The 24801-nt window shown below is 51.5% G+C and overlaps 1 protein-coding gene across 12 annotated transcripts; it reads left to right on the top strand.

The window, feature by feature from the left end:
- Positions 1-439: 439 nt before the first annotated feature.
- Mettl22 (methyltransferase like 22) lies at positions 440-18763 on the top strand. 12 transcript variants are annotated; one of them, XM_013517991.1, is made up of 12 exons: positions 440-514; positions 3522-3662; positions 5062-5445; positions 9042-9082; positions 9168-9312; positions 12461-12532; positions 12746-12899; positions 13927-13980; positions 15027-15280; positions 15488-15590; positions 17079-17247; positions 18653-18763. In XM_013517991.1, exons 2-12 carry the CDS (start codon positions 3542-3544, stop codon positions 18686-18688), a joined length of 1533 nt encoding a protein of 510 aa, XP_013373445.1. In that variant the 5' UTR covers positions 440-514; positions 3522-3541; the 3' UTR covers positions 18689-18763. The 12 variants fall into 12 exon arrangements, with proteins under 12 accessions (XP_013373445.1, XP_013373447.1, XP_005391278.1 ...); XM_013517992.1 differs by lacking the exon at positions 440-514 and adding an exon at positions 526-628; XM_013517993.1 differs by lacking the exon at positions 3522-3662.
- The last annotated feature ends 6038 nt before the right edge of the window (positions 18764-24801 follow it).

The raw sequence follows: 24801 nt of genomic DNA, 5'->3' as shown, positions 1-24801 counted from the left end.
AACTCATGAAGTTAAAATTTGTAATTCATCAATAGAAATACTCTAAAGAATAAACGTGGGTTTGACACACCCGTTTATTGACAATCCCTACGCCCGTTTATGAGCCTTTATAACAAAAATGTGTTACGCTCCTCCAGTAGGCGCCAGAGCCTGGGCTGGAAGTTTCACTCAACATGAAGGCGCTAGAGACCTAGTTTTCTAAGTTCTCTTTAAACTTCAAGGTTTCACTTGGTTAAGTGATTTAACTGCTTCAGATGCTGAGTTCAGAGGACCATCTGCAGAGATGTCACCGCAGTAAACCGAGGCCGGTGACAGCTGCCGCTACTTCTACGCGGCTGCCAGACCTTGCCGGCGTCTCAGAAGGCAGCCACTGCCCCACACGCATGCGCAACCCGGACAAGTGGGCGTGACCACTGGCAAGGGGTGGTGCCGCGCCTGCGCAGGCCTGCCGTCATGGCGGCAGCTTGAGTCGGCGGCTGGAGTCTAGGGTACTCCAGGCTGGGGGTCGCGGCGGGTAAGCCCCTGGGAGAAACGGCGGGATGCGATAAAGTACAGGGAGGCTTCTAGCACCGAACCTGGCTTTGCGATCTGGGCTGCCACAAACCTGAAGCCTAAATCCCGATCCCATGTGAGCCTCAGTTTCTCCTTCTACACGAGGGTGTCTGGAAAGGATTCCGTGTGCTCGTCTCGGTTCCTGTCCGAGATCCAGGCAGCCTCCTGCCTGGTGTTGGATTAAGCCTTGACTGCGTCTTGAGGAAGTAGTGCTTATCCCACAAGGAAGGGGTTCAGGGAGGCTGCAAGGCAGGAGCAGCTGTGGAGGAGGGGTCCCTAAAACTGACTCTGCCTGCCCCCGGGCCGGGCCGGCTTTTTGCCTACATCCTGGGCCCTGTTTCCCCCAGCTTCCTAATCTTCACAGTGCTCTCCCATTACCCAGCATCTGGCCATGGAGCACCGTGGAATCGCACAGTTCCTCACTGCTCAGTGAGTGGGTGGCACCTGGCAGAAAGACAGGAAGGAGGGGAGCTGTTTGAACCCTCCAGCCCCAGCAAACTGCGTTTTGGGATAGCGGGGACCTGTAGAGGAGTGAGTCAAACCCCACAGTCTTAAAAGAGCCAAGAATACCTGTCAGCTCAACCTTAAGAATGAGACTGCAGCGAGGGAGGGAGCGGTGCTTCTCATCTTATTATGGGTCTGCTTTTATTTCTTTCTTTTCTTTTTTTTTTTTTTTTTTTTTTTTTTTTTTAAACCTCTGCCCAGTAAGGAGAAGGGCCCCAGCGCCCATCCAGCCCCGGCGTTCCCAGACAGAGACTCTGAGTCATTGTCCCCAAGTAGAGAAACTGGCCACTGCCTTGTCCCATCTTCCCAGCACACTCCTTAATTATACTGCTGTAATGATAGTACTTACTGTTTTTATTTATTGAGTGTTTACTATGTTTTGAGCCCTGAAAGTGATCACTGTCTCGTTTCCTACTCACACAGGACCTGAAATAGTGACAAGAGGGTCTCTTTACTCCTAGGTATCTGATTCTGGAGAGAGTCTCTTAAAGGGGATCCACGTCACCTGGATTCCTTTCCTGGAAGGCCTGGGTATTTGGATTTTTAAATGGGAAAATTGAACTAGAAATTTTTTCTCTTTGTACAGGATTTAAGTCAATTTGGTGTGTGATACAATGTCAATATTTGGAAAGAGCAGTGGATATTCGTTCATTTTCTGGGATGTAGTTTTTCCAGCAAAATTGTACCATAGCAACAAATGATGTTCTGTGGTTTGTGTTTGACTTGCACAATGGCAGAAAAGAAAAAAAAATCCCTACGCCCAAAAAAACTATAGACAGGAATTCTCTGTTTTACCCGAGGACATCTCTCAGCCCTGGAAGAACTCAAATCCCTATACTCCAGGAGCCTGAGGAAAGAAAATCAAAAATTTGAGCCCACTCTGGGCAACTTAGGGACCTACTGAGAACCTATCTCAAAATTAAAATTAAAAAGAGCTGGGTATAGGGATGTAGTTCAATCTGAAGGCCTAGGTTCAATCCCCAGTAGCAGAAAGTAAATAAAAGGAGAGAGGAAAGGAGGAAGTTAGGCTGTGTAATGGAATTCAGTGTAATGGAATGGTGGATTTCCTCCTACTGGACCCAGGCTGATTTTGTCAGTCTTCTTTAGCTAAATAACAGTTTCATTCACAATGAAATCCTCCACTGATTTGCCAGGTTCACTTACAGTATTGAGTAGGGAAGCCAGCATGGAGACCAGGTTCATATGGGGTCCTCTTTTCACAAAATTCTTTGTTAGGACCACTTGTACTCTTTTGTAGCAAACAGGTAAATGTAGGAGATCCAGCTGCATATTCTTGAATCATGAGAACATCTGGGTTATGGTGGTCTCATTTTCCATTTCAATAAATGAAGGCCCTGAAACTCATGACACAGTAAGCGCACACCTGACCAGAGTGAGAATATACCTAAAGAAACAGGCCAGAGAGGTGAAGTGGTTTTTTCCCAAGATCACACAACTAGCAAATAGGGCACCAGGGTTTATCTCACCTGCCCGGCTTCAGAGCCCACCCAGCTGCTGCTGTTTGGTGCCTTTTGATGAAGTAGAACGTTTTGTTGGTGGGAAATCCTTGCTGTTTTTGACCAGTTTGCCTAGGCATGGTTTTCCAAATTCTAGTTATTGCCCAGTCACCTTCATAATTTTTCCTTGTCTATATATCACCTACCCAGTGAGTCCCTTAATTGCTTTTCCTTTAAATCCACTCACTTTTTAAATAGGAAAACTAAAACAACAAATGATATGTGGGAGATGATGTCAGCTTCTAGAGTAAAAAAAGTCTAAGGGGCCATAACAACTAAATGCAAAGCATAAATCATGATTGGATTCTGGTTTGAGAAAAATAGCAGTGAAAGGCATTTGGGAGACTTATGGAAAAGATTTACTATGGCCTGAATTTTAGGTGATATTAGGGAATCCTTGTCTTAGGTCTGCAGATGATTTTACAGTTATACAGGAAAATGTTGGTAGGAAACAGACCCTAAAGAAGAATTTAGGGGTCGTGTCATGATGTGTACAGTGCGCTCTCAGGGAGTTCAAAGAAGAAAACCGCAGATAGATAGATAGATAATAGTGTGAAAACACGTAGCAAAATGATGTTCACTGAATCTAAGTGGTCGATCTGTGACTCATGCTTTTCCCCTTTTTTACCTATTTGAAAATTTTCATAATAAAATTGGAAGGGAAAAAAGAGAAAGGAAACTTTATCCCTATTAATAAATGGAAACTCAGGTCAATTACTATAAATAGAATATTACTATGAAAATGAATGCTGTGCAAAGTACCAATTCTGGCTGAATTCTTTCCCCTTGTCAAGGCCCCAAGACTTTCTCTGTAGTAAACACTAAAAGGGCATTGGCAAGGGAAGCACTTTCTCCTTGGTGATGATGAGTGGCCAGCTACCTGGTAGGGTATCCTACACCTTTCCCCTTTGCGACCTACCACCCTGAGGGCCTGTCCTTGCCTCTCAGGTGCTCCTGGCCCTGGAGTAATGTGGGACTCCACCATGGATGAGGTCACCTTCAGAAGCGACACCGTGCTGTCAGATGTTCACCTCTACACCCCAAACCACAGACACCTCATGGTGCGGCTCAATGGCGTGGGGCAGCCCGGTAAGATCCTAGCGGGAGTGCAGTACCTACGCACCCTAGCGATCCCATTTTAATTTCTGGGTAAACCATCAGGAAGACTGGATTACTTACCTGTTATCCTCATGCCGCTTCAGTGCCCTTCCTTCACTGAGCACAATCTTGTGTTTCCTGAGCACCTCCTGTGTGCCTAGAGCTGATGATAGGAATGCAGGAAATAATGAATTGAGCTCTACCCTCAGTGAGCTCACAGTCCAGTGGAGAAAGTGAGCTCTATCTCACGTCATGTCAGGGTGGCTGAAGGGCCATGATGCATACCTATAATCCCAGTTGCTTGGGAGGCTGAGGCAGGAGAATTACAAGTTTGAGGCCAGCCTGGGCAACTTAGTGAGACCCTGACTTTGAAACAAAGTCATGGTGATAGGAGCAGAAGGAAGAGAGAATTGGAAGCACAGGAGTGGGTGCCTACTCTGAGCCAGATGCTTTCAGTGTAATACCGTCATATCCTTAGATAACCCAGGGGTGGACACTTTTGCTCTTGTGATATGGCTCAGAGCAAAGACATGACTTGCCCAGAGTCTGACATAGATGGTAGGTCTCAAGTGCAGGGCTGCCAGCTCTGAAGTCCTTGATCCCCCTGCCTCTAGCCTGCTCTCCTAGCACATGTTTTTTGGGGGGTTGTTGTACTAGGGATTGAATCCAGGACCAGAGCTACATCCGCAGCTCCTTTTCTGCCTTCTATTTGGATCTCACTAAGTTGCCCAGGCTGGCCTCACACTTGTAATTGTCCTGCCTCAGCCTCCCACAGTGCTGGGGTTACAGGCGTGCCTCACTACACCTGGCCCCTGTTACATGTATCCTCATTGAAACCTGTCCCAGTGACTTTCTGGCCACCAGATGGTGAGGAACACTATATTTCTTGTCCATCATCCAGACCTTAAGAGGCAGAACAGTATAGTAAGCATGATGTCAGCTGGAAGGTGGGACAGACTATTTGCATCCTGCCTCAGCTGTACACATGGCTGTGCAGCCTTAGTCAGCTCCTTCCACCTCTCAGCCTCAGTTTCTATGTCTGTGAAAAGGAGCAGATATACCATGTACGTGGTGACTCAGGATTAAGCAAGATGAGGGGGCTACATGCCGGGATGCACGGATAGATAGATAGATGGACGCCTGCATTTTAGCACCTGTGTCATAGATACTCGTGAGCCTGCACTGACTGCTGGTTTTGACTGCTCAAGTGGCCGCAGCAGTGCAAGCCAGTGGTCTCTGTAAAATTAAGTGAGCCTTTCTGCTGATGTTAGGGTATCTCCCCACCTGGCTTTTAAAATTCTTCCCAGTTGGAAATCAGATTTTTCTTAGAAGGATAGGAACTAAAGAAAAGACCTTGTGGAGTTACTGTGTGTCTTATCTTGCCTTTCAGTTTTCCTGTCCCAGTTCAAGCTGCTATGGAGCCAAGACTCTTGGATGGACTCAGGGGCCGAGGGTGGTGATCACAGACATGTGCCTACACAGGAGGCCCCTCCTGCCGGGTCCTGTGGCCCAGGGTCCCCTCCCGGACCTGGTTACAGTCATGAGGGTTGCTCCCTCCAGGCCAGGGCTGACAGCACTGACCAGGAAGGGGCAGGTGCTCAGCTGGACGAGGATGGGGATTTGGATGTGGTGAGAAGACCACGGGCTTCCTCTGATACTGACCCTGCCAAGCCGCCACGAGACAAGGTACACCCCACGATTCTAACCCAGGAAGAAGAGGATGTCCTAGAAGATGAAGCAACAGGGAGCTGCCCCCAGAGTATCATCAAAATAGGTAAAAGAAGGCCCGGCTCTCCTGACCTCAGGCGGCCCATGTGTCAGTGCAAGAATGCTCTGCGGGTCAGGTCCTTGGTCAGGCCCAAGCCTGGACATCATAAGCATAAGCATCAGAACCTGCCTGGTGAAAGTAGGAGCAAGTGTGCCACTTCCAGCAGAGAGTACTTTCCAAAACATATAGGTCACTCTTGCTCAAGAGTCTCCCATGGTTCCCCGTTGCCCTCAGAATAGAGTCCAGGTGATTCAGCTCACAAGGCTGTGCATGGCGTGGCCTCTGCTTCCCGCTCCAGCTCCAACTCACACCCTCCCATGTGCCTCCTAACTTCTGGGCCTCTGCTGTGCTTGCCTCTTTCCCAGGATGCCTGCCACAGGCCTTTGCTTTCTTCGTACATTTCCAACTGTTGTGCAGGTCCCGGTTTAACTGTCTCCTCTTCCAGGAAGGCTCTGCTACTGCCTTCCATATCCTTGTTGTGCTCTAACTCAGTGTGCTGGGAAAGTGGGTCAGGATAGTGTGTGTGGAAGACTTGGCTAGGCTGAGTGGGCAACAAAAAGCTCTGGAGGGTTGAGAGCTCAAGTGTGGGCGATGGCAATCTGCAGGAGCCAGGAGAGGAAGGGGAGGAGATGAGGCATTTTGACAGAACTCAGAGGCTGGGTGCAGGACACTGCTGCCCAGGTACAGGGGCAGAACAGTGCTTGGGCAACTCCAGAGTTTCAAATCTAGGGACCTGGAGCTTTGCAAACTCCAGAGATGGTCAGGAGGACGGGAGGCCAGCATTGACAAAGCACACGTTGGATGTTTTACCAACGTGGTCTCCCGTAGACTCCATAGACCTCCAAGAGGCACCCAGGCAAGGAGATTGGAACCCATGGGGCCCGTCCTGCCACCCCATCACTCACGGGGACAGCTCTGATCTGAATCTCTTCATGGAGGTCCAGGGTTACAGGTGGGACCTATGGGCCTGTGGAAAGGCCCAGCCCCAGCCACATTGGCGGGTGCAGGGCAGGGCAGTGGTAACGTTCACAGACAGACAGACCAGCCACTCTGACATCTGTCCACTCATCAGTTACTGAGCTCTGCTCACTACCAGGCAGTCTGTTCTAGACTGTTCCGGTGAGGGTGAAAATCCACACTGCACCACTGCTCCATGTTTTCCATGGGTTTTTTCTGGTCTTCGTGGCCAGAGGGATGAGTATTCCTTCTTCACAGAAGAGAGGACTGAGGCCCCCAGATGTTGAGACGCTTGCCCACGGTCACCCGGGTAGCCAGCTATGGGTCTGGGATTCACACCCAGGTCTGTCTGATGCCACACCCCAGGTCTTGCCCCATGGCAAGCGATCAGAGCATTTGGAACTGGCTTGAGCAGAACGAAAAGTTCTGTTTCTCGAGCTGACAACAGCTCATTTGACTGTAGGGGGAGCGCAAAGTGACTTCTCTATGATGACTGTCTGTCTGCAGTGTTCATGTACTTCACATGCTACACGCTACAGGCTAAGGGCAGAGACCCATGGGAAGGGGTAGCAGCTGCCCCCCTGCCCTTTGCTGCACTCACCATGTCTCATACCCACAAGCTCAGCTCTTTCTCGACTCACCGTTGGTCCTGGCCATCTCCAGGGAGAGCGTCAGGTAGCTAAGTTCCTGCACTTAAGTGATGACCTCTAATAATTATGTCCTGCACCATCACCACAAAACTTGATGCTGGGCTCTGGGCTTGGAGATGCAGCAGAGCTAGACTGTGGCATCATCTCCACCCCTCACAAGCCAGGCGACACTGGACACGGTGCTGCTCACCCAGAGACTCAGATTTTGCACCTATGGAATGGGATCCAATATATAGCTCTCCTAGCATTTGATGATAATTTAATAACTACTGCCCAGTAAGTCAGTTGTTTTTTTTTAATCACACTCCCAAATGGCTTGATTTTAAAATCCTCTTGCTTCAAGTTGGCTTCAGAAAAACATCTTGACATATTTTGATCTAGCTCAGTTTTATTCCTCTGGTCCTGAACTCAAGCTAGTCTTTTCCCCTCTGTGTGCTCCAGGTGGCTCTCCAAGAGTTTGGGCCTTCGACTTGATCAGTGGTTTCCCAGGGTCTGCTGAGCCCTGGCTCCCTGTAAAGCGTGACCTGGCTGAGCCCTGTTACAACCCAAGGATGAGGAGATGGTGTTGTCTCTTCGTTTGGTGCAAGAGGGAATTGCACCTCAGACTCCAGGATGTTAAGTGGGTGACGTCACCCACCTAGAGGGCGACCAGACCTGGTTCTCCCTTGGGGCCTGACCTCTGAGTCCACGTGCTCTTCCAAGGAGAGCTGTCTAACCCTAGTGCATGCTCGCTGAGCCAGGCTCTCTTTGGAGCACTGTGGTGGGGCGTGGGTCTCCCTGTCTGCATGTAAATGGGGAGAGCCCAGAACGAGGAGAAAAGACCGTGGGTGTGAGCCACAGACCCCCTCAGGCTGCCCACCCTGTCCTGTTCAGTGAAGCGATACAGTAGTTGTTTGTGGGTGTATTTCTGCTCTAGTTTCAAAGCAGGTGGCTACATGTTAGGTTGTCACGCTGTCCTCATATCCTTCTGAAAGGAGTGTTGTTTACCCAAAGTGACTTCCAAACTGTATTAAGCCCCACAGGAAGCTGGCACACAGGAAGGGCATGAGTCACTTTATTGGGGCCACATATTCTAAGCCTGAATGAAAGTCAGGAGCCCTTGGTCACACTTGTCCTAAAGAAGCCCTCAGAGCAGTGGGACCCCATATAACCTGGCTTAGGGACAGGGCGATTGGCTTGTGTCCTGGACTGCTGTTGGCAGTAGTAGCACACATGTTTAAATACCTGGCCCATCAGCACAGTGAGAGGCTCACACTGGGAGCTTGTGGGAACCAGAAAGGACCAGGGAAGTGCAGGTGTGCTGGGAGCCGGGCTCAGCATCACCACTGTCCCTCTTGCCCCTCCTCCCATCCCTCCTTGTCTGTTTTTGTAAACCTGTGGTTGCACTTAAGCAAGAGCCTGCTGTTCTGTGTTTTAACCTCATAGCCATGTCTTATTTCACATACTGGAGCATGTTCTAGTTTCACAGCAGAAATGTCCTGCATTGTCCTTTTTTGTCCTTGATCTTGTCTTTCTGTTCCCTTCCCCCAGCACACCAGAATTTTATCCTAACATACTTTGCACCTGGGAATACTTACTCATCAACTTTTTAAAAAAAGAATAGAAATTCAAACTTACTTTGTTCACTTCTAGTGTGGCTCCAAGTACAAGAAAATACTTGGGAATGAGTCGTGATTATTATTAGCATGTGAGCATATTGGAATTGTAAAATTGCAGTTACTGGACATAAAGTGCAGTGTGGTACGTGTGTGTAATTAGGCTGGGCCAGACCTGTCGTGACCCTAGTCTGGCCCCTAGGGCATAGTCACCCAGGGATCTGGAGGAGAGTGATCCTTGGTCCCTGGGCTCCGGGTGATGTTCAAACACCACGCCCGCCTTACAGCTCCTGCCGCTCTCCAGAGCACCCCAGTTCACAATCCGCCCTGCCACATTGGCGCTTTTCTCTCTGTCCCCATTTTCACAGTGGGCATTTCTCTTGGTTTCCATCCTGTCTAGAGCACACCATGGCCACCCCCCTGGAGGACGTTGGCAAGCAGGTGGGTATGTCCTGTCTGCTGCCCTTGGCCCCAGAGGGTCTCTGCAGAGCCTCCCGTCACCTCTCCTCTATCCCCTCCCCTCCAGGTGTGGCAGGGTGCCCTGCTCCTGGCAGACTACATCCTGTTCCGGCGGGATCTCTTCCAGGGACGCACTGTGCTGGAGCTCGGGGCGGGCACAGGGTTTGCCAGCATCGTGGCAGCCACCATGGCACGCACCGTTTATTGTACAGGTAATGAGGGGATGGCCCAGGCTGAGGGGAGGGGTCTTCTGACTAAAACATGAGGCAAGGGCTCCAGGCATTGGACATGGCTGCTGCTGATTGGCCGTCCTGCTCCCTGAGTTCCTGCCACACTTTTATTTTATTTCATTTTATTTTATTTTATTTTTTGGCACTGGGAATTGAACTCAGGACCTTGCACTTGCCAGGCAGGTGCTCATGCCACTGAGCTGCATCCCCGGCCCCCTGCCACTTTTTTCTTTCTTGATGATGGCGTGGTGATCCACAATACCTCATAGTGGCCACAGATCACTGAGTATCAGAAGCACCCAACACCCTGTCCGTCCTCACACCCCAGGAAAGGGCAAACATCCCAGGAAATTGTTGGGGATGTTCCCCTTTGTAAGACCTCAAGAGCACGTTTATCATTTCTTCCTGGTTATGGAAATTTTGTCTGTTCTTTCAGAAGTTGATAAAACAGCAAATAAAAATTAGTTGGACTTTTACAACCCTCAGATTTATTCACCAATGTACCATTTGCTGAGCACCTACTGTGTGCCCAGGACACCTCGAGGCCTGGGGGATCAGCAGTGAACACCAGAACTGAGCCGCTGGCCCCTGGGTGCTGCGTTTTAGACCCCCCTTTAGCTGTTCTTGTAGGCATTATGGTCTTTTCCCTTTGTATGTGCATCATCCCGAAGCGTAAACTACACCCGGTACAGAAGTTGAAAGACATTTTTCCCAAGAGCATTTTCCCTTGTTGTTAAAAATTATTTTGAATATGGCCTAGCAGCCAGGCAACTGGGGGTGCCTTTCTGTTTGGTGGCCCTGGGGATGAAACCCAGGACCTTGCGTGTGTCAAGCTAGCACTCTATCAAGGAGCTACACACCAGCCCCTGGGTCCTTTTTTTTTTAACCCTTCCATTGCCGAGCATCTTACCCAGCCACGTGCAGTGATCAGAACCAGCAAAGTGACACGGGTGAGGTTCTGTTAACAGAACTGAAAGGGCGTGCCAGTCTATGAGAGAGAGAGCGGTAGTTTCCTCAGATGGGCGTTGTGATATTTCAAATCTCCCACATCTGCTAGGCAGAAAGAGGTATCTCCTGGCATGGACTGTATTTCATTATTCCCTAGTGACCATTTTCATGATGCTGACTTGCTTCTGAGCTAGAAAAGGGGAAGCTGGCATCCTGTTGCTGGGGCACACCTGTCATGCATGCCAGGCTGACCACTAGCCAAGAGGCCACACTAAGTGATGCGACCATCCTTAACCGTCTCATGTAAACTACCAGGAGCGCGACTCAGAGTCAGGCCTTAATGGAACGGCCCAGAGCTTTGCTGGGTGCTGGTATATAACAGCAGGGTGCAATCAGCTTATCTCATCCTTGCAAGAGAGATTTATCAGCACAGAGAAGTCACATGTAGATAGTATGTTACAGTTAGCACAGCCCTCTCACAGCATCAGCACCAGGTTGTAACTTTATAGTGGCCCTGGACAGCGGCCAAGGAGCCTTTCACCACCCCTTAGTATGAATGAACAGACTGAGGCTAAGGGTCAGTGGCTGGTCCCAGGTCCTACTTGAGCTGCTGCTGAGACCCAAGACCCTTGGTTGGACCTTGTTGCTCACACTAGTTTTTTGATTATGTGGGTGCTTTTCAGGCAGAGTTCTGTGAGCTCTCTTACACTGGCAAAGGGATAAATAGGGCTTTTTCAGGGCCCCAGGGCCCATACCCGCTCAGTCATAGCTGCTTCTCTCACCTGCTGCATGTATTAGAATCCCTCATAAGATTTCTTGTAACAAAAACTAGCATACAGATTTTAAAACAGGGAGGCTGGGAATGATTCAGGTAAGCATGCTTAGCATGTGTGGGCCTGGTTGGATCCCAGCACCCAATTAAAAGAAAAAAAGATTTCAAAACTCTTGAACCTATCGTACAGCATCCTCTTCACCTGGCAGTACAGGAGAAGTACTAGGTCCCCATGGGCTCTTTGTGATCCCTGGGTACTGCATTAGTCAGGCTTGCAGTTGTTTGTGACAAAATAACTGACACCCACGGCATGAAGGAAGAAAGGGTTAATGTGGATCACGATGTTGGTGTTTCAGGCTGTGGTATGCTGGTTCCAAGGCAGAAATGTCATGGTAGGAGGACATGGCAGAGGAAGTGACTCACGTCATGGTAGGCAGGAAGCAGAGAGAGGAGGGAGGACTGGGGAGGAGATACAGCCTCCAAAGGTGCTCCCCCAGTGACCCGCCTTTTCCAACCAAGCCCTGCCTCCTAAGACCACATGCAGCTGGGAACTCCCAGTGTATTAATCCGCTGCAGAGCATCACGCACCATGGCCCAGTCACCTTCCAAAAGCCCCAACTCTGAGCACACGAGACTTGAGGGGACATCTAGCTCTAAACCATAACACACACACAGTTTAGTCCTAGGAGAGTATGCACTGACTGGGGCAAGGAGTCTGCACCCATAATAGACCACCCAGATGTCATTCACAATATGTTCTGTACCTTCCACATGTACATTCTCCTATATAAAAGTTAACTTCTAGCAAGGCAGTCTTTCCCAGGGAAAATTTCCCATACTGCAAATCAGTTCTGTTGAAACGAGAAATCCCACCTCACCTGAGTAGCCAGAGATACTGGTAGTAGCAGACAGGAAATCGCCTACAGAGAGAGTACCTCAGCCTGTTGGGACCTGCTCTGCGTTGCAGTTAACCGTCCTGGACACCTTTGTCTCATCATTTCTCTGTGGTGTCAGAGAAGGAGCCTAAATTTGGAGCCAGAGATCCTCGATTCAGATCATAGCTCTTTCTCCCGCTGGTCGTAGGACTTCCTCAAGGGCTCAGCCTGTGAAGTGGGAATTCTGATACCTGCTTCCAAGGTGCCTGTGCAATATATTTTTCATATATGTAAATGAGAAATGTTGGGTTCTCTTTCCTGTGCCTTCTGGAATGCGGTCTGTCCTCGCCAGGATGAAAATCTCTGGGGGGTAGGGCAAGTGGCCACTGAAAAGAGCCTGGGCAGCAGAACTCACAAGGAAGGCACAGCTCTGGTCTCTGCAGTCCTGCTATTGGTAGCAGCTCTCCAGGCAAAACCCTGGAGACAGAAGTGTACTAACAGCCAGCACATCCTGGCATGCCCTCTGTCGTTCCAGATGTCGGCGCAGACCTCCTGGCCATGTGCCAGCGAAACATTACCCTCAACAGCCACCTGGCAGCCGCTGGAGGTGAGGCCCAGCAGCAAGGGAGGTTTCTGTTTAACAGGCAGGGGAAACAACCAAGATGGTGACATTTGCTGGTGGGGTTCCACCTGCTTCCCTTTGCCCCGGGTGAATGGAGGGAGCAGGTGTTGTCTTGGCTTCACATGGCTTCGCAAGGGATCTGTTCTTGGGTCACCTCATCCCAATGACCTCATCCCCATTCTGCTCCCTCTGGCCTAGACGTTGGCAGTGTCTCCCCCGCATCCCAGCCGGTCTTCCTAGCTCCTCACTTGCGCTGCCCAGATTGTCTTCCATGCGGCATCAAGAGTGGCCTTTCTGAGATGCAAGCCTTCGCTCCACTCAGAAAACCTGCCAAGGCACCAGTGCCCGTGCAGTGCGTACAAGCTCTTCCTTGGCTTTGCACACCTCCCTGGCCTGACTGCTGCCTGCCTTCTCTGCCTCTTCTCCCGACAGCGAGCCAAGGATTCGTGTTGCAGGCTCTGCCTCTCCCTCAATGTCCTCACTCTACCTGCCTGACTGTCCAGTCCCCGTGCCCACACAGCTGTGGGAATGGGTTTATATGACAGATGACAGTGGAGGCCTCCTGCCTGGACTGCCCTGTGGACCTTCTCCTCCAGGCAGGGGATCAGCCCTGCAGGACTCAGGCCTCTCAGAGGTTTCCTGTTGCTCTTGGCTCTGGGACCCAGTTCCTTGCTCACCTCTTGTCTTCAGGTCCTGGCTTTCATCCCCTGTGGTTCCCACTCCACTCACCAATCCCCTCCTTCACCTTTGGCCTACTCTGAGGTCCCCTCCCTGGGGTCTGCACTTGCTGCTCCTCCACCTGGAGTGCTCCCCCCACCACCATCCTTCCCAAAGTCCCCTCCCCCGCAGTCTCCACCAGATGCTAATGACATTGCATTTTAGCATCTGTGCACATGGCTCGCTAATTTGTGTCCGCCCTCCCTGCTCGGGCAGTACCCTTGAATGTGCAGTGTGCAGGAGGCCGTGAGTAAAGATGGGAGGCACAGCCGCATGCTGTGCAGAGCCCCCCAGCAGCCCCTGACCTGACGTGGAGTCGTCTCTCCTTCAGGCAGGTGGCAGGCACCTCCCTTCAGCACTGCCCCAACCGTGCAGTCTTGTAGCATCTGTTAACCTGCCAGTCTCCCCTTCTGTGGCTGGGCCCCAAAGACAGAAACCAGAACTCGGATGTTTATATTCCGTGTGTCCGGTACAGTCACTGGCACTTGGCACCCGCAGCATACAGGGAAGGTGGACACATGGGTGGGAAGCGGAGGGAAGGGGACAGATGGGTGAATGGTGAGATGGAGGGGTGGATAGGTGGGTCTTGGAATGTAGTGTAAAGATTTATTTTCCTAATTACATGAAGAGTTTGAGAATTCTGCTCATTCTCGTTCTTGCAGGTGGTATCGTGAAGGTCAGGGAGCTGGACTGGCTAAAGGACAACCTGTGCACAGGTGTGTCTCTCCTTGCATCCGCTCTGTGTAGCACCTCTCTGTCATGTGCTCAAGTCTCAGCTGTGTGGCCCTGATTAGGCAGCTGAGCCCTGGCTGCCACCAGTGTCCCACCAGCTTCTGGCGGGTTCCCTCCACTGGCCAGTAAGTGACAGCTGGCCTCCCCAAGCACCTGCTTGTGCCCACACTTTACATTCACGTTGCTGTTCAGATCTCACGAGATCACTGTGTGGTGGGCATGAAACACCGTGAATTAGGTGTGGATGCAGCACTCACATCAGTGCCTGCCGGAGGCCACACAGCTGGCACTTGGCAGGGTCAGGGTGTGACACAAGTCTGTCAATCGGGGGCACAGACCGTTTCCCAGCAGACGGTGAGGCCAGAAGTTCCTTGCAGGGGAAGGTTTCCGAAATCCCTTCTGCGGACTGTTTCAGGCAACCTGGATGCCTGCTCTTCAGAGACAGGCTGCTCTCCTTCTCCCTGCCAGAGGCGTGACCTGAGTACCTAGCACCTGCCAAGCACTTCACACACCTAGGACCTTTCACCTTCCCAGCAGTCCTACAAGGGAAGTAGTATTAGGCCCATTTTTTTGTTTCATTTTTGGTTGGTTTTGTTTTTTGATGTTTTTTGAGAAAGAGTCTTGCCTAGTTCAGGCTGGCCTTGAACTCACTGTAGCCCAGGCTGGTCTTAAACTCAGGGCAGTCCTCCTGCCTCTGCCTCCTGAGTGCTGGGGTTACAGGCATGCACCACCATGCTTGGCTTTTTTTTTTTTTAATGGTGCTGAGGATGGAACCTAGGGCCTGGTGCATGCTGGGTAAGTGCTCCACTGCTGAGCAACACCCCAAGCCCTTAGGCCCTTGCTATAAGCACAGAGAGGTGTAGCAAATGTTTTGGGGTTGCACATCAAGTGAATAGGGGCAGGAGAGATTTGGACAGCAACACAGATCATGTTCTCACAGGGCTGCTGGCCAGGGCAGTGGATGAGGCTGGAATCTGCCTGCCCCTCACTGGCAAGTGGGGCCGTCCTTACCCTGTGGCTGTCCCCACAGCCAGCTGTGGACCTGGAGCCAGTGTGCTGGACAAAGGCCTGCCTGGCAGTGCCTGCTGCGCCAAGCTGCCTCCAACCCTTTCTCCTGCCCTGAAACTTCTTTGGGCCAGACTCTCGGGGAGGCCTGGTGGCCAGCAGAGAAAGGACTGGGCCCCAGCGTCGCTTCTCCTGCAGATCCTGAGGTCCCCTTCAGCTGGTCAGAAGAGGACATCTCTGACCTTTATGACCACACCACCGTGCTGTTTGCAGCCGAAGGTAAGGCCGTCCCCATGGTCACGTGCGTCCTCTGTCAGTACCGGTGCAGTTCGGTGTCCCCTCGCTTCCACTGAGTCCTCCGCTGCCTAGAAACGTCCTTCTGAACAGTCTGCCTCAGCCACCGCTGGTGGTGCTGGGATCCTGTCCTCGGTGTCCCGCGGGCGCTCCGAGCAGATCGCTCTGACACTGGCCGGTTCTCTCCCGCAGTGTTTTATGATGACAGCCTGACGGACGCTCTGTTTCGCACGCTGCACCGGCTCACCCGCAGGCTGAAGAACGCCTGCACCGCCCTGCTGTCAGTGGAGAGGAGGTGAGCTGTGCCATTCCCCAGGTGCCTGCTGTGTGCAGGCCGCTCTGGTCCCGCACACCTGCCACCTCCTGCTGCACGCCAGCGCCTCGAGCAGCACAACCACCCCACGTACAGATGAAGCTGCGTGACCCTGGGGCCCGTCTGGGCCACGGAGAGGGGCTGGCAGAGGAGGGCCTGACTGCTGCTTGGCCGTCACCGTTGGCTTTGGCGCACACTGTGGTCCTCTAGAGGCTGAGGCGTTTGTGGCTACTTTTAGCATCATCTGCATTTCATTTTCCTGTGGGAAAAAAAATAAACTTTTCTGTGTCTATGTCTTTAACAAAACCTAAAAATGAAACTGAGATGTCTAATAATAAAAATAGGGGCAGAGTATGTCCCCGTGGAGTAGCGCTGTCCTGTGCGCTAAGCGTGTGCCTCTTGATGAGATCGTGTGCTGAATGTCGCTTTGCTGCTTCACCCCCTCTTCCGGGCTAGATTTTTGTTCAGAGCCAAATGTTCTCACATACTCGCTGCAGCATGGTTTGTGCCAGTCATGCTAAGGACTTCGTTCATAGGAACGCAGGGGACTCGTTTGGATGCTTATTTTACAGACCACGAAGCGCAAGCAAAACTAGGCCAGTTAGCAAGAATGGAACGATACATACGTGCTGTTAAAAACTTACTGTGAAGTTTGTCTTGGGCGAGGGGTGTCTTCTATGCACACTTGGGTGTGGACGGGAAATAATGTGGTGCCTGACATTTGGCTGGGAGGAGGAGGGGTTTGGGGAGAGCCAGGGTGCCGGGGCAGGGGTCGGCAGTGGCTGGCACTGGGTGATGGGTCGATGGCGGTTTATTTACTGTCCCTGCTGTTTCTGCGTGTGCAGATTGTCTCATAGTAAAAGATGTAGGAAGGAAAGGGGAAAGGCGGGGCGCTTGACTCCCAAGTTGACGCGTCTTGCAGATACTGGTGTTGAAAGGTATAAAGGTCAGCGTGTGGAGACTCAGTTCCAAAGTGTCTTCTCCCCGTTTCTCCATCATCTCCACGCCCACCAGCTTCCCACCCGTGCCCTCCGTCTTCTGTGCTCTTCGCGTGCTCTGCACCTCCACCCCTCCACCGTTCATCGCACACAGAGCTCCGGGACAACTCTTCCCAGAGTCTGTGCCGGTGGAGCAAGCGAGCAGAGCGCACGGAGGCCTGTGCCAATCTGCCCTCCTGCCAGTTTGCAGCTAGGCAGAAGCAGACACTGTCTTTATCTTTCCATGAGAATAACCAGCTTTCTGAGCCTCTGTCTCCACACCTATAAAATGGATGTGACCGTTTGCACCTCCCACGCTGCTGTAAGGTTCAAGAAGTAATTGGCTCAAGTGGTGAGCAAGTATGTAGTAGGCCCTGAGTTAAAAGTCTACCCACAGGAGACGAGATCACTGAAGAACAGGTAGCAAGCGGTGAGGAAACCAGCACTTGCCAGTGGTGACAGCAGTTTGTGTGTCTGCTGGTTTGGTTCCCAGGTTCAACTTCACACTGAGACACCTGGACGTCACTTGCGAAGCCTATGATCACTTCCGCTCCTCTCTGCACGCGCTGGAAAAGCTGTCAGACAGCAAGCTGCGCTTTGTGGTAGAGCCAGTGGAGGCCTCCTTCCCGCAGCTGCTCATTTATGAGCGCATCCGGCAGCTGGTAGGTCCTCCTGGTGTGGTTCTCGGTTGCTGTGGCAGGCAGCTGCTGGCTCCAGGTGGAGTAGGTGGTAGGCCAGGCGGCCCCCCTCACCACACTCGGGCCATGCCCTCAGCCCTGCAGGAGGCAGAGACCACAGGCCTGGCACCGTCTTTGGTAAAGCTGGTGGGGGTCTGTACCCAGTGTCAGTAGTCACCACATGCAGAGGGCCTGCAGGCACCCTAAGTACCGACTGCGTGCTTCCCCTGCAGGTAGTGCAGACGTCAGAGGAAGCAGGGAAGCAGCAGGTTTCCTAGGGAACGGGAAGCCAGTGCAGGGGAACTGCAGTGGGCTGCAGGACCTAATGCAGGGTTCCTGCGTGGTGCCCGCGGTCACCTGCACTGTGGAAACAGACTGGAAACCTTGTGTCGTCACTCTCGCCCTTGAGGCCCTGCCGCGGTGGGACCCTACGTATCATGCCTCTGAGTAGTCATCCTAGAATGATAGCTGACACTCGCCAGGCCGCGCTAAGCAGAGCACCTTTTGCCCACTGCCTTAATGCTCATGGCAACAGCCGAGACAAGATGCATCATCCAGCCAGGAAGCGGCCGAGTGCAGATTTCATTGTGCAGCCGCATCACTTCCTATTAGAGCTTTTGAACCCTGCACGTAGGAAATATACCAAAAGTCAGAATTACCCTCAAAATCACCTCGAGCTGGATTCATAGGAGTCTAAGGAGGCGGTTAACTTCTTTTGTTCTTTTTGTCTTTTTTTGACCTCTTTCTCTGGTTCACAGAGACCCAAGCCCGCTCTGAGGGGGAGGGAATGGTGCAGGACTAACACAGTCGCTCCCGTGCCGCTGTGCTGCCTCCCTGGCAGACACAGACCTGAGTTTGTGTGGCTTCTGTGTGGAGTTCGCCTCGACCCCGTGGGCCACCCCTGTGCTTATGGTCGCATCAGGCAGCTCTATAGGCTCATGAACAGAGACTGAGCTAGCAAGGACCCGAGGTCGCCGCTAAGAACCTGGCATGTGTTTGTGTGCTCTCCATCTGCCAGCATTTAGAGAGGCTTCATAGACCAAGCAGCTCAGCCGCTTGTAAAATTCAGCAGCCACAGAACATGGCGGTCAAGACCCCCCGCACCAAAATGGAGAGACGATGGTGGCTCGCTCATTCCCCTGAACCCTTTTAATTATGTGATATCCTGACACCCCCATCAGCTAAGGCTAGGCCTTCCACCCAGCCTCTCCATCCCGTGAAACAGAGAGGGCAGTCCAGATCCTCAGAGGCTGTGGGAATCTCACCACTCCTGCACTAGCTCTGCAGCCCTGTTTGCCGGACCTCTGAGTCCTCTCTTTGGCCAGCTGCTGCCCGTTGCAGAACTGAGGGTCTCTGTGCATCTCAGGAGCCTGTCCTTCCTCTGTTGCAGGAGCTCTGGAAGATCATTGCAGAACCAACAGCGTGACCTGTCACTGTCAGGACGCATGGCCTCTTGACTGTTCTCGTAATACAGTTCTAATAAAATCAAAAGTTCAACAAAGTCTTGCATCTGAGACACTCATTTCAAAAGCATGGTAAGTGTTTGCCTTCCATGGCCCAAGATGGTTTTCTGGGGGCTGTCACTGCCTCCTAGCAGCAGCCGAAGAGCAGTGCTACTCTGGGCTGGGAGTCCCTTTAGTGGCCTGTGTCCCATACCTGTACCTTGGTGCTCAGGGAGCTTCAGGCATGGCTTGGTCAAGCTGAGCAAATGCTCCCAACTTGATTCCACTCCAGACAGCTTTTTCTGCATGGACGTCCCTCGGGCCAGGGCTGGGCAGGCAGTTTGCACGCTCCCTGTGCTGTGTACAGATGTTTTTAATACTCTTGCTACAATTGCTATAATAACCACTTGGCCCAGAAGCTTCATTTCCTTCCAAAACAGCGTGTGCTCCATCCCTGTCCCCTCGGTGACGGCCCTGTGCCAAAGAGTGGACTGAACTAGCAAATGGCTTTTTTGTTTTCAGTTTTAACCTTTATAACTCAAGTCGGGTATGCTCAGTAGAAACATAAGAGCCACTGTCCTGGGCCGGTGGCTGCGCCAGGTGCCTTCCCGGGCTCACTACCCTGCTCCAGGGCCTCCCGCTCTGCTTGTGTCACACAGGGTCTCTGTGTCCCTCTCCGGCTCTTCTCTTCCCTCCAGTTGCAACTCCTCCTTCCCGCCGCCACCACCACTGGCCCTGCCTGCCCTGCTTCTGCTGCACACTGTGCACCAGGGCCCCGCTCAGTCCCTTTGTGCCTGTCCTTGTAGCCCAGGTCTCCTGTGCTCTCCAGTCCCTGTGTCCCTGCCCACACCCACTTCTCCCCAGATGCCCAGGTCCCTCTCACTCATCATTATCTTATCTCTGTGCCTGGGCCCAGCCATTTGCAAGACTAAGCTTGTTTTCTCTTTCCAACAAGGAGGTCAGCAGAGTAGCTATACCCATTTTACAGTTGGGAAGATTAAGACTCCAAAAAAAAATCTCCCTGGGACAGGGACCTTGTTTGTCTGAAACATCACTGTATAACTGGCGTATCATCTGGCACAAAGTGGGTACTGGACACATTTTGTTGAATGAATTATTAATACAAATTATCGACTAGAACAGTGTTTCCTAGTTATGGGTGATTTGGTCTCCAGGCGCATCGGACAGTGTCTGGAGGCATTTTTGGTTGTAGTAGGGGAGACAAGAGTGCCCCTGGCATGCAGTGGATGAGGCCAGGATGCTGTTAAACATCCCGTAGTGCACAGGACGCCCCCACAGTAGAAAATGAGCCAAGCCAAAGTGTCAAGAGTTCCGAGGCAGGGAAGCCTTGGCTTGGGACAGAACCAGCTACTGGAGGAAAGAAAAATGGGTGACGCTGGGAATACAGAGTATGTCTCACCTGCCCGCCCCCGGGGTGGGGGGGAGTGGGAAGGAAACCCATATGCATTCATTATCACTAAATCCTATAAGGATCCCAACGGCAGGGTGATCCTCATCTTACATACGAGGAGTAGGAAGGTCAGAGAGGTGAACTGACTCACCCAACACCACACAGCTACCAAGCACAGAGCTGGGCTTGGAGTCCAGACCCCTCTGACCTCCAGGCCAGGGTCTTCCCACATTTCTCCAGTGTGGTCCCATGGCCAGCAGCAGTACCCATGGTCTCCCGGGGTACTCCTTAGAAATGCAGCATTGGGCCCCACTCGGCCTACTTGAGTCAGAACTCGGGCTTGACCAGGCCCCAGCGGTCCTAGTAGCACTGGGATCTACAGCAGAGCCTTGGCCCTATTCCTGTTTTCTAAAATTGTGGCAGAATTCCTTGGCTGGCGGACATGCTGTGATGAAGCAGGGTTCTGGATCACATGGGGATGTATTAGTCATGAGTCTTCAAACAACCCCGCTAGACAGAGCCCCCAGCTGGCCACGCCTCAGCACTAACAGTGACATTTTCGCAGCACTCCTGGGGACAAGCGCATAAATGTAATTGGCACCAGGCAATAGAGTTGTCACTGCTTTCACCTGGTGCATTAGGGCAAACTGCTTTTATGTCTAAACCACTCGGCCTGAAAGCTTCCTCTAAGTGGAGCCTGGAATTAATCTTGATCCACCATAATTCAAAGTATCATCAGACGTTCACTCCGGAGCTGAAGTGCGCCCTTATCACCGTGTTTTACGGCCTCGCTTGAGCCTTTGCAAGCGCTTGTTTGGCGGTGATATTTCAGAAGCATCAAACCATCGAGATGTTCCGCTGGATAATTAACCCAGCCATTGGACTCAATTTTCTTTGTGACACATTCTGACATTTTCAGAGAAATATATGGCCCAAGGAGGAGACATGGCTGTTCAGCTGTAACCTGCATAGAAAAGATTTGTTTAAACCAACAAATACTGACGCCGTCACACCCAGCACTTCTCACACTTCTGCGTGTGAGTCACTGATGGCCATGCAGATTGGACTCGGGGCCTGAGAGGGGCCTGCTGCTGCAGTTGAATGTATGCTGGCTGATACCCAGGGGCCAATGTGTCATCCTTAGTTAAGACTGCCAGCCCAAAATGGGCAGACCCAAGTTCAAATCCTTGCTGTGTCAAGGACCAGACAGACAACCTCAGACAAGTGACCTCGCCTCTCTGAACCCAGTTTCCTGGCCTGTGAAACAGTAAGACTCCTTTTTTCACGGCATGTTTGTGAAGATTATCCTGGATGATCCCTGTGAGGTGCTCTGAGCTGTGTCTGGCCCTGGGGATGTTTCCAGTAGCTTGCAGAGACTGTCCTAATGTAGAGATTTTCAGTTGTGGGAGCATTTTCTATGTGCGCACCCTTAGCCTGTGTGATTCCTAAGGTTTGCTGGTCTAGCATTATCGCCAGCTGGAGAAATCACTGTGAGCAATCTCTCCCCATCTCTATAAATAAAATGGATCTTATTTGTTACCCTGTCCTGAAGGAATTGCTGAGAAAGAACAAATTTGAAAAGTCAAGTTGAACAGGTCGGCTTCAACATCAGGCTCTGTGTTGTACACAGAAGTCACTTTGGAGGACCCAGGAGGCCCTCGGAGAAACAGGCAAGTCATTCTCCGCTCCACTGACCCCAGCGTCCAGCCAGACCCCTGGCGGCTACCACTTGGCAGAGACACTGGCCTCAGAGTGTGTTCCTCAGATCGAGCTGGCTAACAGTGGGATGTGTCTGCTCCGGCATGTGGAGCTGATGTAGACCCGGGCACCTGAGTAGAGACAGACCTTGGCCCTCAGCAGCCGTGACACAAACATTGCCGGGTAACCACCCATAACCAGGGGTCCACCTGCATCTTGCCTGTCAGCTGCAGCAGCCCTGTGAATCCCCCCTGGTGCAGGACAGACAAAGCTGCGGGCCCAGGGGCTGGTCCTCCCAGTGGGGTAATGCTGCTGTATCTCCCGTCTGTCCTTTGAGATGTGAAGTCCACGTGATGTGAGAGCGGAGCCTATTTCACCTGGGGACCCGACCCCACTCCTTGGCCAGGGCACACCCCGAGCAGAGACTGGCACGGCAAACACTGGCTGTAACCTGGAATCCCAGCTCCAGCTGGGCAGCCCTCCCAGGAAGCTCAGTCCAGTGGCCCAAACGGGTACCAGTGCCCTTTGCTTCTCAGCATCGCTTGGTGATTCTGTCCAGCCACACGGGGCGGCTGGTCGTTTTTAAATCCACGAAGTAGCCGCTGAGCTTATTTCCTCTCTCAAAGAGGTGGCTCAGTTGACCTGGTGGCTTTATGATTTTTTTAAAGCCACAAAGGGTGGTAGTAAGTGTTAAGATCCAAAACAAAAGGGTCACGGGAGACAGCATATGGAGGGTCGATGACGCGGGTGGTAAAGAATTTATCAAGACCCAAGCAAGGGAAGCGCTTTCCCGGATGCACTACAAGAAGTAGCAGGCAGATTGCCAGAGAGAGGGTCGTGCTGCTGGGAAAGGCAGACAGTTTGCAAGGGCTCCTTGGTTTTGCAAAAGGTATAAATAAGGCACACAGGCATGGGGAGAGCATGTAGAGAGGATAGGGTAGGGCCATGTGTTCTTGGCCGCTGGGTGGTGATCCTTGTCAAGTAAGACATGGCATCAGAGGCAAGGGACAATGTCACACTTGTTACAGGAAAGAATGTTAATGGCTGTTTTGCTGTAAGTTACTGAAGCTGCTTACTTTCAAGCAGAGTATGTGACTTCTGTAAAGCCAAAAGGAGGTCAGAACAACCTCTCCCTGGTTGCTTAGCATGCCACAGTTAGGGCAGCAGGTCAGCCCCTCAGACTGAGAAGAATTGGCTTGGGTAATGACTAGTACCCTGCGCTCCGAGGCCCAACCTGACCTCTTTCCCGACAGGGCCCTGACTTGTCAGACCAGTCTGGCATTCAAGAGGCGGGAGTTCCGCATTGCTGGGAAGTTACTGAATGAGAGGGGAAGAAGAAGTGAGGGAAGAGACGATAACCACCCACCGTGATTAAAGGCACTGGAAATAGACAAAGCCAAACAAAATGCAGTGTACACACATATTAACAAGGAAATCAATCTCTGCATTGATAGGTGCCTCATCAAAGTGGATCTTCAATTGGATTCCCACAGGAAGTACTTGGTGATTGTAACTGGCAGAGTTGTAATGATTAAAATGCAGCTTCATTCTGAAAGTGCTATAGGTGGTAAAGTCATAATTGACTAGAGCAGAGTTAATTAATCCTGCTTCCCATCACTAAGGCTCAAGCCGCTGAAGGTGTGAGCAGGGCTAAGGCCTTCGATACAGGATCACTAGCACCAGTCACTGTCCCATAAACCTAACACCCAAACCAAGAAGACCCACGTGGAGAAAGATGGCCGAGCCGGAAGCAGCAGCCGAGTTCATGATGTGATATTCACTGCAGTCAGGCAGCGCAGCAGAGCATTGTGGGATGATTTTCAACCCAGGGAATGAAAGCTACTTCCATGTCTTCCTCAGTTTGCTGGTGAATTCTGGGGACAGCCTGGCTTCAAATGCAGCTGGAGCAGAATGCTACAGCAGGAGACTTTGGAGGATGTGGTGGTAACAACAGTGACAGCTGTTCTGAACAGTTTACACACATTCACTGTGAGTCACCCCACACCTGCATGAGCCTGGAAGTACTGACCCCATTTTGCAGATGAAGAAACTAAGGCATAGGGGCTAGCCCATTGGTGGTGAACCTGTGGTATTGTGCTGCAGCTGGCTGTTTGTGTCAGTGAAAGCTCTAAAAGTTTCACCATCACTTGGCTAGCTAATTCTTCCAAGGTCACATACATGGCAAGGGATGAGGGTCAGAGCTGGGACTCAAACCCAGGAAGTCTGGCTCCAGAGTCAGCATCTTCCTGCCAGACTAGCTGCCAGTTGAAGAAATTTGCCCTCTCTGGAAGAACTCACGCACAGCACCTCTGACACCTCTAAGGCATCTGGATACTTGCATAAGACACTTTTGTTTTTTTGAGACAGCGTCTCACTATGTAGTCCAAGCTGGACTTGAACTCACAGTGACCCCCCTGTCTCAGCTTCCTGAGTGCTGAGATTGCAGGCATACGCCACCACACCTGGTGACCTACCACACTCTTAACCTTGATTAATCCTGGGGTGTTGGACTAGAAAAAGAGAATTGATGGTTTATCCTTTATGCTATATACATGTTTTGTTTATACAAACAGGTTGTTTTAAAACCAATGCTTTTTATTGAAAATAAAGATAAAAGAAACTTTAATATATGTACACACCCCAGAAGCTACCGTGTACCAACAGACAGCTGATGGCGAGTGAGTCAAACCCAGCAAACTGAAATGCGGCTCTATAGCTAATTTACAAAGATGAAAACGATTTTAGCCCAAAGGTTCTCGAAAGACCTGGAGCAATAATTTGGAGGGAAGAGCAGTCCTCAGGTGGGTCTGGGGCTTCCAGACCCTGCACTTGGCACTCTCCACTTGAGGCCCGGAGCACCCAGAGCCGTGCTGGCGGACCTGTGGCACGCATGCTGCAGCAGGCTGTTGTCATCATCGAAAGCTCTACAAGGTCCACCATCACTGGCCTAGAACCAGATGGCAGGCACGAGGCCCATCTGAACTTCAG

Source organism: Chinchilla lanigera, unplaced genomic scaffold, assembly GCF_000276665.1.
Source record: "Chinchilla lanigera isolate Chin_1 unplaced genomic scaffold, ChiLan1.0 scaffold00041, whole genome shotgun sequence".
Taxonomy (NCBI): Eukaryota; Metazoa; Chordata; class Mammalia; order Rodentia; family Chinchillidae; genus Chinchilla; species Chinchilla lanigera.
The sequence above is the reverse complement of the archived record's forward strand: the minus strand, read 5'-3'. Positions and strand labels throughout refer to the sequence as shown.